Source organism: Poecilia mexicana, unplaced genomic scaffold (assembly GCF_051168715.1).
Source record: "Poecilia mexicana isolate PSO_F unplaced genomic scaffold, ASM5116871v1 scaffold_10, whole genome shotgun sequence".
Classification (NCBI taxonomy): Eukaryota; Metazoa; Chordata; class Actinopteri; order Cyprinodontiformes; family Poeciliidae; genus Poecilia; species Poecilia mexicana.
Window position 1 is genome coordinate 11,917,385 of NW_028263379.1, and position 13,268 is coordinate 11,930,652.

General features: G+C 38.5%; 1 protein-coding gene across 1 annotated transcript; it reads right to left on the reverse strand.

The window, feature by feature from the left end:
- Positions 1-6,266: 6,266 nt before the first annotated feature.
- mid1ip1l (MID1 interacting protein 1, like) lies at positions 6,267-8,251 on the reverse strand. Its single transcript, XM_015006066.2, has 3 exons — positions 8,156-8,251; positions 7,495-7,645; positions 6,267-7,336 (listed from the first exon to the last, which is right to left on the reverse strand). The coding sequence occupies exon 3, from the start codon at positions 7,287-7,289 to the stop codon at positions 6,783-6,785; it is 507 nt and encodes a 168-aa protein (XP_014861552.2). The 5' UTR covers positions 7,290-7,336; positions 7,495-7,645; positions 8,156-8,251; the 3' UTR covers positions 6,267-6,782.
- Between the last annotated feature and the right edge of the window lie 5,017 nt (positions 8,252-13,268).

Below are 13,268 nucleotides of genomic sequence, written 5' to 3' on the forward strand. Positions count from 1 at the left end.
TCATGCCTGGCAAGGCCCACTCAGGTCTTTCAACACTTAACGACTCCCCAGCATGTCCCAAGATCTATCTGTGTCACGTCGCACACTGAACCCAAGACACGTTGCAACACCTGAGAGCTTCCAAATTTATCTGAACGTCTGGCTCCTGCTTTTTAGGCAGGGCGAAGGTAATTAGGAAAGATTTTATTACATAAAATTCCCAGTGAACTTTAAGCTGTACTGCATGATGAAACAGCACCTCCTCCTCTTCGCCCTTTCAAATCCAGAATGTACTGGATGTTTGCTCTCAGGTTTCTAAAGGGCCGAATGTGGCCTGCTGGGAGGTCGACTCTGACCTTGGAGATTAGCTTGATGGCACAAAAATATTGCACTTCAAAATATTATGTTCTTTTTCTTTTTTGTGGGGACTCAATTAAAATGTTTAATATAATTAATTCCAGAGTCTGTAATTGAATAATATTGACAAAAATAAGCAACATTTTCAATTAAAATTATCAAATAAATAGAAATATGAGCTCAACAACAAAAATATATTTATTGTATTTAATCTGCTATTTGGTTATTCAATAATCAGATTTGTTCAAAGTGCTTTTTTAACTGTAAGTGGAAAATCATAACTAAAATAAAGGCTTTCAAACACAATCTATGCTCAGAAAAGTTTGGCCGTTAAAAATTATGGCAATAATTAATACAACTGAATATATTTTAAAAGCTCAAACTTTAACTAATTAAAGCAATTCAATAGAAATGAATTAAATCATTGGTCAAAACATTTGGGATTTTCTAACAATATTACAAATGTTGAGTGAACAAACATTAATTTTATAGAAAAAACTGATGCGCTTCCGTACCGATCAGATCATTTTGAAGCATAAATGTAAATCCGTCGGTTGTGCGTCAGATTTACGGCCGTACCGGAAACACAATACAAAGGTTCCGAATCAAAATCTCTGTGTCTAAAAAAACCGATTAACTTCGTTTGTAAAAAGCAATATTTGTAATTAATTACTTGACTTTAACGCAGTAAAGTCCCAGTCCTAGTTTCTTTTATTAATTTAGGTGGATTTTTGTCCACCTTGAAAAAAACGAATGATTCCAAGTTTTAGCTAACACAGCTAACGGTGGTAGCATGTTGTAGCAGCTCTTCTAGTTCCGATTTGTTCTTCTATACTTTTGCCCTAAATATTTTTTCTTTGTTGAGGAAATTAATTATTCCCTCTGGTTTTGGATCCTGTGCAGCTGGACGTATCTTTCAAATCATATTTTCACTTTTTGGCAGTTGTTATGGCACGTAACCATGGCAACAGTGTATTTTAAGTACTAGGAGTTGCTGATTAGCATCTCAAAATGTCTTAACTATGAAAGTCTCACAGATCAAGCGTCCTGAGACATTTTAAACTGGCTAGGTGTTGACAAGAACAGGGTCATCTTTTAAGTGTGGGAGTCTTTTAATACCCAAAACGTTAATTAATTAGAATAGAGTGCCATAAAAACAAAGAAACATCCATCTTTTAAAAAACGCTGATAGCTAAACTCTGTGAAAAAGCCTAAAAGACTCAATTTCTGAAAAAAAAAAAAAAAATACAAGAAAATGGCCTGGCGCAAAACATTAAGTTGGAAAATTCAATCTGTATGATACTGTATCAATAAAGGCTTTAGATAAGATTATTTCATAAAATCAGAAGCAAAAGTAAAAGATAAAGAAGTTGAAGAACCTGTTCTGGCATGTAGATATCTAACCTTCCTGTTCTGGCATTTTCAGATGCATCTAGCTTTAAAAGTAACAAGGATGCTTTATTATGATGCAATCTGTGGTTTTTTATTGTGTTTGGACGTACATGGGACACTAAAAATTACAACATCAGACCATCCAAAATGAAAAGTTATGTGGACATTTAGGTATTTTAGAGACCAAAAGGAAAATGATTCATACAAATAACAATTACAAAATAAGGCAAAAGAAACATTTTTCCAAATCAATTTCTTTCAATGTAAGACTTATGAAACTTTGAACAAAAACTGCAGGTGGGTGTCTGGTGAATGCTTGGCTAAAACATGCTTATTCTCAATTCAGTGAAGAAAAAATCAAGAAATTTTACCCAAGTAAGAGTAGCGATATGTCTTAATAAAATTACTCTTGTAAAAGTTAGTAGCACAGCAAAGTAAAAATACCCTTTCAGTAATTTTTTTCCCCAAAAAAGTTACTCACCTAAATATAACTAGTTACTATCCGGCTCTGATTTTAGGATAAATCATATTTTGGATATCAGCTTCATAGCTGTTTGTGGAGATAAAGAAATTAATCAGATGTCAGAAGTGAAAGTGCAGAAACTTTATCAACCAAATGTTCCTGGAGCTCTTGACAAACTTTGTTATTAATCTTGAATGCAGGAACCTTTTATCTTCAGAGCCATGAAGAAAGATTTGCTTTTAGAGGTTAAAGCATTTCTAATAAACAAAATAAGGCACAGAAAGGATGAATCACTAAATAATAAAATACTCAATAAAAAGTAAAAATGACAGCATAGTAAAAAGTTAGGTTTTTCCAAAACGTTACTCAAGTAAATACAACTGGTTACCACACAACTCTGCATTGTATGCCTGTTTACCTCACTTATTTGGTTTTTAAAGCTCCTGCTCATCTATTCTATAATTTGGAGATAAACAGGTGAAAAAGATTACATTTTTGCATCTTCTCTGAACTCTTAATAAATTAAAACATAAATTTATTCCAGTGGTTTCATCCAGCTCAGCTTAAAAGGAAACTACCGCTCTCTCTGGATCCCCTGCAGGGCCAGCTGTCACCAGTGCAGCTGACCCAGTTTACTTGAGTGGGCTGAGGCACACTGACCAATGCAGCCATTTTGATTCAAAGGCCCATTGTGTGAGAGGAACAGAGAGGAGCAGCGTTCAGAAACGCAAACCCTCTGACCCTGCCGGCGTCCTCGCTGCTCTCTGGAGGAACAGCAGCAGCTCGGCGGACGGTGTCGCTCTGTGGACGCCCTTCATCCCACAACCTCTTAATCACTGCTGTGAGGCGGAGGGGGGGGGGTGAGGATCCGAGGACGGGATTGGTGGAGCTGTTGCTAAGGGGAGGGCTTCTCTCGTTGATGGATAGATGTGGTTGGACCCATTCTGCTTAATGTGTTGTTTTTGTGTGTCGTTCCCCTACTGAGCACCAAGCATAGCAAAACAGAGCTGCTGATATTTAAAATAAATGTACATTAAACTGAACCTTCTGTGCAAAATTCATATCTGGCACGTTTGTATACTTCAATTTGCATCTCAACTGTTTCTAAAAACAACCCAATCTTTTAAAAACACCCAGTTGTTTTTGGGCAATAAGTTAATAAGTTTTTTAGTGTCTAGAAAATGAACAGTTTCAAAAATCTCCTCATTGTTAAGTTATATTCCGATGTTACCTAGCAACCCCAGCCAAGCAGCCGGTTACCTAGCAACCCAACCAGAATTCCAGCATGTTTGGTCAGCTGGTTTTACTGCTGTATGATGACTGCTGGAAAAGACAAGAGTTTTGTTGTTGACTTACCATCCAGAAACCACTTGCTCTGATCTTGTTGGTTGTGCAGGAGGCTCTACTTCTGCTTTTCAAAGATGTATGGTTGTATAATTGTGCATCAGTTTGCAGCCATTCTCAGGTGTGAATATAAATGTTGAGTTGGCGGTCGTGGTCACGCAGCTTATTTGGATTTAAAGTGAAAAGACGTCCTAAAACAGCTCAATCTGAATTAAGCTGAAAATAAACAGAACTGATCAGACTGAAATCTCATTATCTAAGAATAATTTTGTTCAAAGAAATGCAACAAATATGTTTTGTGTAGACGAGTGTTTCCCAACCCTGGTCCTCAAGGCACACTGCCCTGCATGTTTTAGGTGTTTCCTTGCTTCAGCACAGGTTATTTCAATTAGCAGGTCTTTGCTGAACTGCAATCAGCTGAATGAGGTGCATTAAAACAGGGACATTTCTAAAACATGCAGGGCGGTGTGCCTTGAGGACCAGGGTTGGGAAACACTGGTGTAGCCCATAAACCTATCCTAACCTGTTCAAGGAATCACAATACATCACCTTTTTTAAAACTAACTGACTCGTGATATTGCTATTCTTAATCCACTTTTAAGCAGTTTTTATCCTCTATTTCTGTAATTTATTACATGTTTTGTACATAAGTGACTTTTGTTATTTTTTATTTGTATGCATTTAATGTGTTTTATATACTACACTTCCATGCTTTCCGAGAACTTCCTGGTAAACTAAAAAAATACAGGAAATAAATGATTGTATCTATCAATATGTCAATTGAATAACTGCAAAAGTTGAATACAAAGTATTAATAATTAAGATTTTAATTTATGTTAAAATCATGTGTGCCACTTTTGCTCAGTCACTATTACTGAATTGATTGTCCATTCTTTCTGTATAATGCCTCCCATTGTTATCTGCTGGAGGCCCAAAGCTTTGGAAATAATTTTGTAACCTTTTCAAGGCCGATAAGACGTCAGCAAATTTGTTTCTCAGCATAATCTGTTGGGGTTTTTTGAGCTTCATGCTGTTGAACAGGTTCTGTTTTAGTGATTTTTCTTTATTGCACACATCAAATGAAACTAAACCAGTAAATGTTAACCAGAGTTGCAAATATTGAAGAATATATCACATAAAAAATAATGATTCTTTGAAGTAAAGTGCTTTAGGTGTGAGGTAACTCTGGTAATTTATGCTCCTCGTTCTCCGCTGAAGGCAAACTTCAGAGAAACACCTGTCTGATCTCTAATCAGGTTTATTGAATTTGCTTCGTCACTATTGTACTTTTTGTTTCACCCAAATCTTATCAGCTGTGATGACTAGGTCCTGTTTATGGCCCAGAGCTCCCATTCCCAGGGTTTGAGATGATTAGTGGACTTTGTAAATGTCACTGGATTGAGTTGGCAGCAAAGTGTTTGTACTTTACGATTGGTAAATGTTCCCAAAGGTTTGGGATTTTTACTGCAGGGAGGATCTGCAGCTCCGGTGTGCTGCAGACCAACTCACCTCTAATTTGCATGAAACAGCCACCATGTTCAAATACAAAGTGCTGAATTTGCTTCAGGAGCAGCCATGACCCTTTTATGCAGCATTTATCATTACCTTTAGGTAAATTTGATATTTTACACTGCAAAAAAAAAAATCACAAAATCCTAAGAAATTTTGTTCTTTCTAGTGCAATTACCTTAGTATGTATATCAAAATTTACAAGTAACTTTTCAGCAAGATATAGGAGCTTGTTTTAAGTAAATAATTCCCTAATATTCATGAAAAAGTTCTAGTTCCACTGGCAGATTATTTCACTTGGACATCCCTGATAAGTGAAATAATCCAGTGGAACTAGAACTTTAATATTAAAGGAATTGAATTTAAACAAGCTCATATCCTACAAAGTTTCATGCAAGTTAGTTTTATCCTATTACAAATATACTAAGATACTTGCACTGGAAACTAGACAAAAATACCTGGCAAGATTGTGTGTTTTTGCAGTGTAAAAAGCCAGTCTGCTTGAAATTTTAAATACATTCAATGCAAAATTCCAAGAGTCACATTTTAAAATAAATATTGAAGATGCAAGTTAGAAAGCAATTTTTATCAAGTCTTAAAACAGTGCCCATCTCCAGCTAACGTTCTGGGCGAGAGGCGGGGTCACCGTGGACAAGTCAGTCTGTCGCAGGGCAACACAGAGACAAACAACCATGCACACACACTCACCCCTAGGGCCAATTTAAAGAGGCCAATTAACCTGACAGTCATGATTTTGGACTGTGGGAAGAAGCCAGAGAACCCAGAGAGAATCCACCATACACAGGGAGAACATGCAAACTCCATGCAGAAAGACCCAGGCTGGGAATTGAACCCAGATTCCTGGCAGAGCTGCTGCCCAACTGGGCCAGGCTGCACCACTGTGCAGCCTCAAATCTGGAACAAACTTCCAGATTTACTGTAAAACAGCTTAAGCAGTTCCTTTAAATCTAGACTAAAACCCACATGTTTAAGAGTTGCTTTGGAACCATTATAAACATATTTGATGTTTCATGGCAGCACGTGGCAAAATGTTTCCTGGTTCTTAGTTGCATGTTCTGACTTTTATGATGTGAAGCACCTTGAACTGCCTTGTTGCTGAAATGTGCTGTACAAATAAACTTGACTGGTCATTTTAAAAGTTTCTTAAAGGAAAAGCCAAGCAATGATCCCAGTAGTGCAGCAATAAGGAAGAGAAGGAAACTATTGTAAAACATTGCAATTTATTTCAGCTGTAATGCATCAATATAAAACTGATTTTGAAATACAAGGACAAACATTGAGCTGTTAAAACATCAATGACCTGATCAGGGAAGCAGTAGAAAAAAAAAGTATGAAGCCAAGGCACACCAACAAGTGTAAGGAATTAAACTGTACAGTTAAGAGCCCTTCAGCTCAGCTTTAAGATAAATTAAAGAAGGAGGATGGGCAGAACAACCAGCATTCAACATCTCCTACAGGTAGGAACCTTTTTATTCACAAACATGTCTGAACCTGAAACAAGGTGATGGGTAAGGTTCTGTAAGAAACAAAGCTGTGCGTCATCTGGCTGGAAAAAAAAGAAAAGTGAGGAAACCTCCACCAAGCACTGAACAGAGGTCTGGCATCACTGGTTTCAGGTGGCAGGTGGAGTGCAGAGGAGGAGTGAAAACAAAGAGCACCCTGGTCAGATAAGATTTCTTACAAAAAGTCAAAGCAGTTCAGTGGAAGAGAGAGACTTCTATCTCATGAAGTTCCCTCCTCCGATTTCTCTCTTGTATCTGTTGGTGAGGTGGTCAGCCTGCAGCGTGAGCTTGGACAGCACGCCAAACAGTCCTCTGAGGTGATAATGAAACTGATGCTCCAGGTCAGCGTTGTCCTCCACAGCCAGAACCCCCTTCACTGACGGCTGCTGCTCCTCTTCCTCCTGCTTCACGGCGATCTCCAGGAAGCTGGCGCCGCTGCTCATCTCCCTCTTCAGCAGACCCCACTCCATGTCGTTCTTGATGGACTTGAGGAGCAAGTAGTGTTCATACATGTCCCTCTGCTTGTTGCTGGCCACCTGGGTCTCCGCCACATCGTCGTCGTTGTTATTGTTGTTGGCCTGCTCCTCCAGGGGAACGTCTCTGAGCAGGCTGGGCACCATGATGGTCTCGTCCATGTTGTTGGCAGCTGCTATGAAGCGGTGCATGACGTTGAGGAGAGAGTGCTTGTTGCTGGCAGGGTCGATGCTGATCTGCATCATCATGAGGGATTTATAGGCTTAGCTGCAGACTGGTTAAATTGGGGTTAAACCTGCAAAATAGAAAGCAGAATAATTAAAAATCTGAAGCACATAAAGCTGACAAATCATTTCCTGAATATTCCTGCAGTGAAGCAAATCCTCATGACCTTGAATTATTTTCTTTATCAACATTCACATTAAGCAGAAAATGGAGAGGACTCAGACTCACCTGAAGCTCTAGAAACCCTGAGGAGAATATTTGTTGGCCGTTTTGGTTGTTAGTTTCGCCAGGAGCCGGACAGAAACCGCCGGGAAGGAAATGTGAACGTTTCCTCAGCTGTCTGGAAGCGTTAGCCCCGGTTTTATACCAGAAGCGCCGGCTGGAAAAAATAAAACAAATCAAACCCCGCCCCGTTTTATTTCTCCTCACAGCCAATTGGAGTGCTGGGAGAATGTGGGCGGAGCTTAGTAGCTTCTGATCCGCGGCTGACCAATCAGAGAGGAGATTAGCGCCGTCAGTTAGCCGTGTTTGTTCCTCTATTATCCGCTGCCTGGTTACGTCTCTCTCCGTGCTGCCAGGCCATTACAACCTGAAGACACCTAAATAATACTCATCTGTCAGGTTAGACTAGCGGGAAGCACTGAAAGGTTTGGATTACATCAGATTAATCCAGTTTTAGGATATTCCCCCCAGGGATTCGCTCTTATCTCCGCATTGGGAGCTTTACCCAACTCTGCCCCCTGCTGGCTGAGCCACGCAGCTTCAACATTAACCTCCCATGAACTGAAATAACTCCCCAATTTAAATTTATAGGTCACAATCTGTAACCCACTTAACACAGTTTAAAACGTACATCTATTGCACCTGCTAGAGGAAACCCTGGTCTTACCTGAAGGTTTTAGACCGTAACGACTCCAGAAACCCCGGTAGACAGGCCTGACTTTATATTAAAGTCCCAGCAGCAGCAGGAGCAACTCAGGTGTGTTTAATTACATTAATTAATGATCAGGTGTGGCATAGTGCAGCTCTGGGCATGCACGGAACAGAATAACATTCAACTATGGACCAAGTGTTGTTTTTTTTTACTTACCATTACATTTACATCTAACAAGTTTAAAATGTGTTTCTTATTTTACTCGTATGCTTTACATGTTCAGTCAATATTAGGTGGAAAGATTTAAACTACAAACAAAGTTTCAGCAATGGCTCTCCATAAAAAACGGTGACAATTATTATAATAAAAGTAAAAATGTAAATAATTGAAAGTCATTATTTCAAGACAAAAGGTAGTCCATGCCATTTATAAATAAATACAATAAAATCTTTAAAAATTCTCAAGTAAAACTAATGAAGTCCTGAACCTTAAATTGTAATACACATTTACACCAATATTTTAATGAATAATTTAATAAAATGTTTTTTTAATTCAACCTTTATTTTACCAGAAAAAACTATTTGAGATTAAAAATTTATATTTCAAAGTCCTGGCAAAGAGGCAGCATAAATTATTTCTATATTATATTGAATTATTATTATTATTATTATTAATAATAATAATAATAATAATAATAATAATAATAATAATAATAATAATAATAATAGCATTTTGTTTCCAGGAGCTATATGGGCAATAAAGGTGGTTTAGCAAGAAATGTAACAGAGAAACTATGAAAATATATGAAATAAAATATACAGCAGAAACATGAAAAAGTACAAATACACAGCAGCAATATTTATACTACATGAGTTTGTAAAATAGTTATATTGCACATATAGTGATAACTTCATACTAATTATGTAGTTATAATCAATAAATAGTGGACAATATAATTTAAAGTTCTTTATTTCAGCAATTAATTTGTGTTTATTAGTGTTAATTTTCAACATTCTGACTCACAGCTGGTGAAAACCCAAACTTCAGTTCCTCAGGAGATTTCAAGATGATATAAATTACAATATAGAAACGTTCCGGTTAACTCAACCATCTGGGTCAGGTGTCCAGCAGACAGTCACTGATACTCTCCACAAGACACTGAAAGGTCAAGTTACAGCTAAAGTAGCTGCTGTTCAGAGAACACTGTTTCTAGGAATATTGTTGGAAAGTTTAGTGGAAGGAAAAATGCGGTAAAAAGGGTTTCACATAATACAGGGATGACTGCAGGGTTGAGAGGACTGTAAATGAGATTAGATAAATGAAATAATTTCAGCAATATCCTAGTATACTGACATGTTTCAGCTGTTAAATGGTTATTAAGAATAACTTTATTTGCACAGCAGCCACTGGACTTTTTCTTTTTTTTTTTACAAATATCCACCAACTCTCAGGTATCTGCAGGTTCAGCTACGTGCGTCTGAGACCGAGTTTGTTTTACCAACATGGAAAAATTCCAGCAGGGCCGAGCGCAAATCGTGACACCGCACCTCGTACTGGCACTTCCGGTGGCAGGTCTGACACCTGCCACAAGTGCCACTGCGTTCGGCTGACTTCGGCTGACCTCGGCACCTCTTACTGGCACTTCCGCTGACACCTGCCACAAGTGCCACTGCTTTCGGGACTAGCTGCCAGAGTTGCCACTGCGTTCGGCTGACTTCGGCTGACCTCGGCACCTCTTACTGGCACTTCCGGTGACACCTGCCACAAGTGCCACTGCTTTCGGGACTAGCTGCCAGAGTTGCCACTGCGTTCGGCTGACTTCGGCTGACCTCGGCACCTCTTACTGGCACTTCCGGTGACACCTGCCATTAGTGCCACTGTTTTCGGGTCTAGCTCTCAGTGTTGCTACTGACTTAGGCAAATGGACTACATATCCCATGATGCTTTATTACTAGTAGAAGAAGAACTTAAACACAGACGAAGAAGACAGAATTTAATAATTTTTTTTTCGCATAAATACTTATGTTAGCTGAATTCCTACACGTTTATTATATCATGTATGATTCGTTCATCCTATTTATTCACTAAAGTTCATCTGAATAATCCAGCCGACTCCTTCCGTCTTTGAATTAATCAAATACACAGAAGGTATCAGGGATGCCATTGGTTTCGGCACCTTTGTAACAGCTGAGTCTCGCCTCCACTAGAGCTGCTGTTAGATGTCCAGGATGTTTCAGAGCTGTCACAACTGTTTCCGATGTTTTGGGGGATGGCAATGACAGTTTTTTGAAAACGTGTTACTTATAATGCGTGTTTATAAAAAAAAATTCAATGGTAATTGTATATTTATCCATTTAACACTTTGAATATTTTTGACTGAGTTTAATTCAATCAAGATGGCCAATTGAATATACTATAAAGTGTCACTATTACAGTGGAACCTGTCACTATGTTCAAAGACACATCTGGTTAATCACACATCACTGATAGTTAATAGGACTTTTTACTTAATCAAAATGACATTCAACCCTTGCCCATGTTTATATCGCAGAACAGTGGCTGACATAGTGCAACAGGAAGCCAAATGTTGCAACTGGATAATAGTAATAATAATCAGACTCTGTATAACGTATATTGTAGAAATTAATAAAGTTTGAAAAATAAATTTAAGCTTAATGATCATAATTTCTCATGGAGGAATAATAAGTTATTTGATCCTGATGTAGTAAATTCACACGTTGACTAAACATGAATTTTACAGTAGACTTCAAATTGCTGTTTAAAGTATTTACATACAATGGCTAATAAATATTGACAAATCAATTACTATGCATATACTTTGTGACATAAACTTGAAAAAATGTTGAAACATATCTGCCAAATAAAATAATATGTAAACAGCACAATTTTCTTTGAAAAAATCATTTGCATCTTAAGTATAAACTAAAGTAATTTTTATTTCCAAAAATATGTAACATTCTTGTTCTTAATGCTGCTTAAGATTCACACATTGTCAAATTTTTTGAGGTGTAAATAATTTGTGTTTTGACTTATCAATATTCAATATTGGTGTAAAAAAATTGAAGTTGTTTTAACTTGAAAGTGAAAATCCTCCTGCTGCCTTGAAAATGCTGTTGAAATGCATTTTTTAGCTCAGATTTTAGTCATTCTCTCATCTTTGAATAAGAAAACTTTGAAGACAATGAACCGAACCAGAAAAAAACACAGAGAAGCAACCTTCATTTATGCCACACAAATCTGTAATAAACTTGACAAATAATGAAAAATAGCGGGGATTAAATGTAATAAATAAAAACAAGTAATAACTATTTAAAAATGATTAACTGGCATTTTTGGAAAATTATGATAACATGTTTCTTTTTTTAAAAAATGCATTATCTTAACAAAAAACACTGAAAGTTATAGTGGCTGCCTGGTCTATTAGATAATAGACCAGGCAGCCACTATAACTTATGACATCCTGTGCACTGTCATGGAACCAGGCTGAACATAATGTCACTCTGGAATTGTCAATATCTCATGTTGCCACTGTCAGAAATGTTAACTAATAAGTCAATATTAGTGAACTTACCCGGTTTAATAATCAATAGCATTATATTAAGGTCATTGTATGAAAATAATTATAATCCGGAACTGACAGGAGCTTGTCAGCACTGACATACCATGGCAACCGAGTGTCAGTTGTAGTGGTAGGTACCTACTGGTAGTTATTATCACCTGTTGCAGAAGAGGTCCCATCTGAAAGCGCAGGAGTTGTCTTTCTCTGTTTAAGTCTGAACACCGGCTGTATATTTAAATATGTATGAGAATTATGTTGTAATTAAGATATATTTTATTTCTATTTGTTTGATCTAAAGTTATTCATATGCTACATTCTGTCTGAAACAGATAGAGAATGAGGTTAGCAGCCTGTGGCACCCATGGCCACCTTACTTGTGTCACCTTACCCAGTGGTAAGGTGGCACAAGTGGCACCTTACCCAGAAGCCCGTGGCACAAGTGACAGCTTATGGCAACTGTCAACATGTTTTCACTGAGGCTGTTTATTGGAAACTGAAATTTGAGACTGTATAAAAAATAGACCAGGGCATATTTGCTTTTTTTAAGGGAACAGAATACTTAACAAGAAATGCAATACTTTGTGCCAGATCCACCATTATTTTCATTAATTATAAATTCATTCATATTAATTCTGACACAGAAGCTGTCACCAAAGAATATTATATTTCTATTCTATTGTTTTCCCCACTAAGCATATTTAAATATGCTGAAGTATGTATAATACAATTAAAAATACTTTAAAAATACAACTGTTTATAAATATGGCTGCATGTATAAGGTTTCCAGTAACAAAACAGCGTGTTATGAAAGATTAAATGTTCAAATACGTCATTGTGCCTGTTAAACATATAACGCTGAGTGGAGCGGTCGAACGCTATAAGATGGCCGCCCTAAATCTCGTGAGCAAAAATAGGCGAGAGGGGTCCGTGAGGCGTGGGAGGTGCCAGTATGAGGTCGTGGCAACCCTTGGAAGGTGCCGAAGTCAGCCGAAGTCAGCCGAACGCAGTGGCAACACTGACAGCTAGACCCGAAAACAGTGACACTAATGGCAGGTGTCAGAGGAAGTGCCAGTAAGAGGTGCCGAGGTCAGCCGAAGTCAGCCGAAGTCACCCGAACACAGTGGCAACTCTGGCAGCTAGTCCCGAAAGCAGTGGCACTTGTGGCAGGTGTCAGCGGAAGTGCCAGTAAGAGGTGCCGAGGTCAGCCGAAGTCAGCCGAACGCAGCGGCAGCACTGGCAGCTAATCCCGAACGCAGTGGCACTTGTGGCAGGTGTCAGACCTGCCACCGGAAGTGCCAGTACGAGGTGCCGAGGTCAGCCGAAGTCAGCCGAACGCAGTGGCAACTCTGGCAGCTAGTCCCGAAGGCAGTGGCACTTGTGGCAGGTGTCAGCGGAAGTGCCAGTAAGAGGTGCCGAGGTCAGCCGAAGTCAGCCGAACGCAGTGGCACTTGTGGCAGGTGTCAGACCTGCCACCGGAAGTGCCAGTACGAGGTGCGGTGTCACGATTTGCGCCTGCTGTCTCTCAAAAATTCAAGTCAACAGAACAGG

Excerpts from the sequence above, each read along its gene's own strand:
- mid1ip1l (XM_015006066.2), bottom strand. The coding sequence starts at position 7,289 with ATGATGATGCAGATCAGCATCGACCCTGCCAGCAACAAGCACTCTCTC.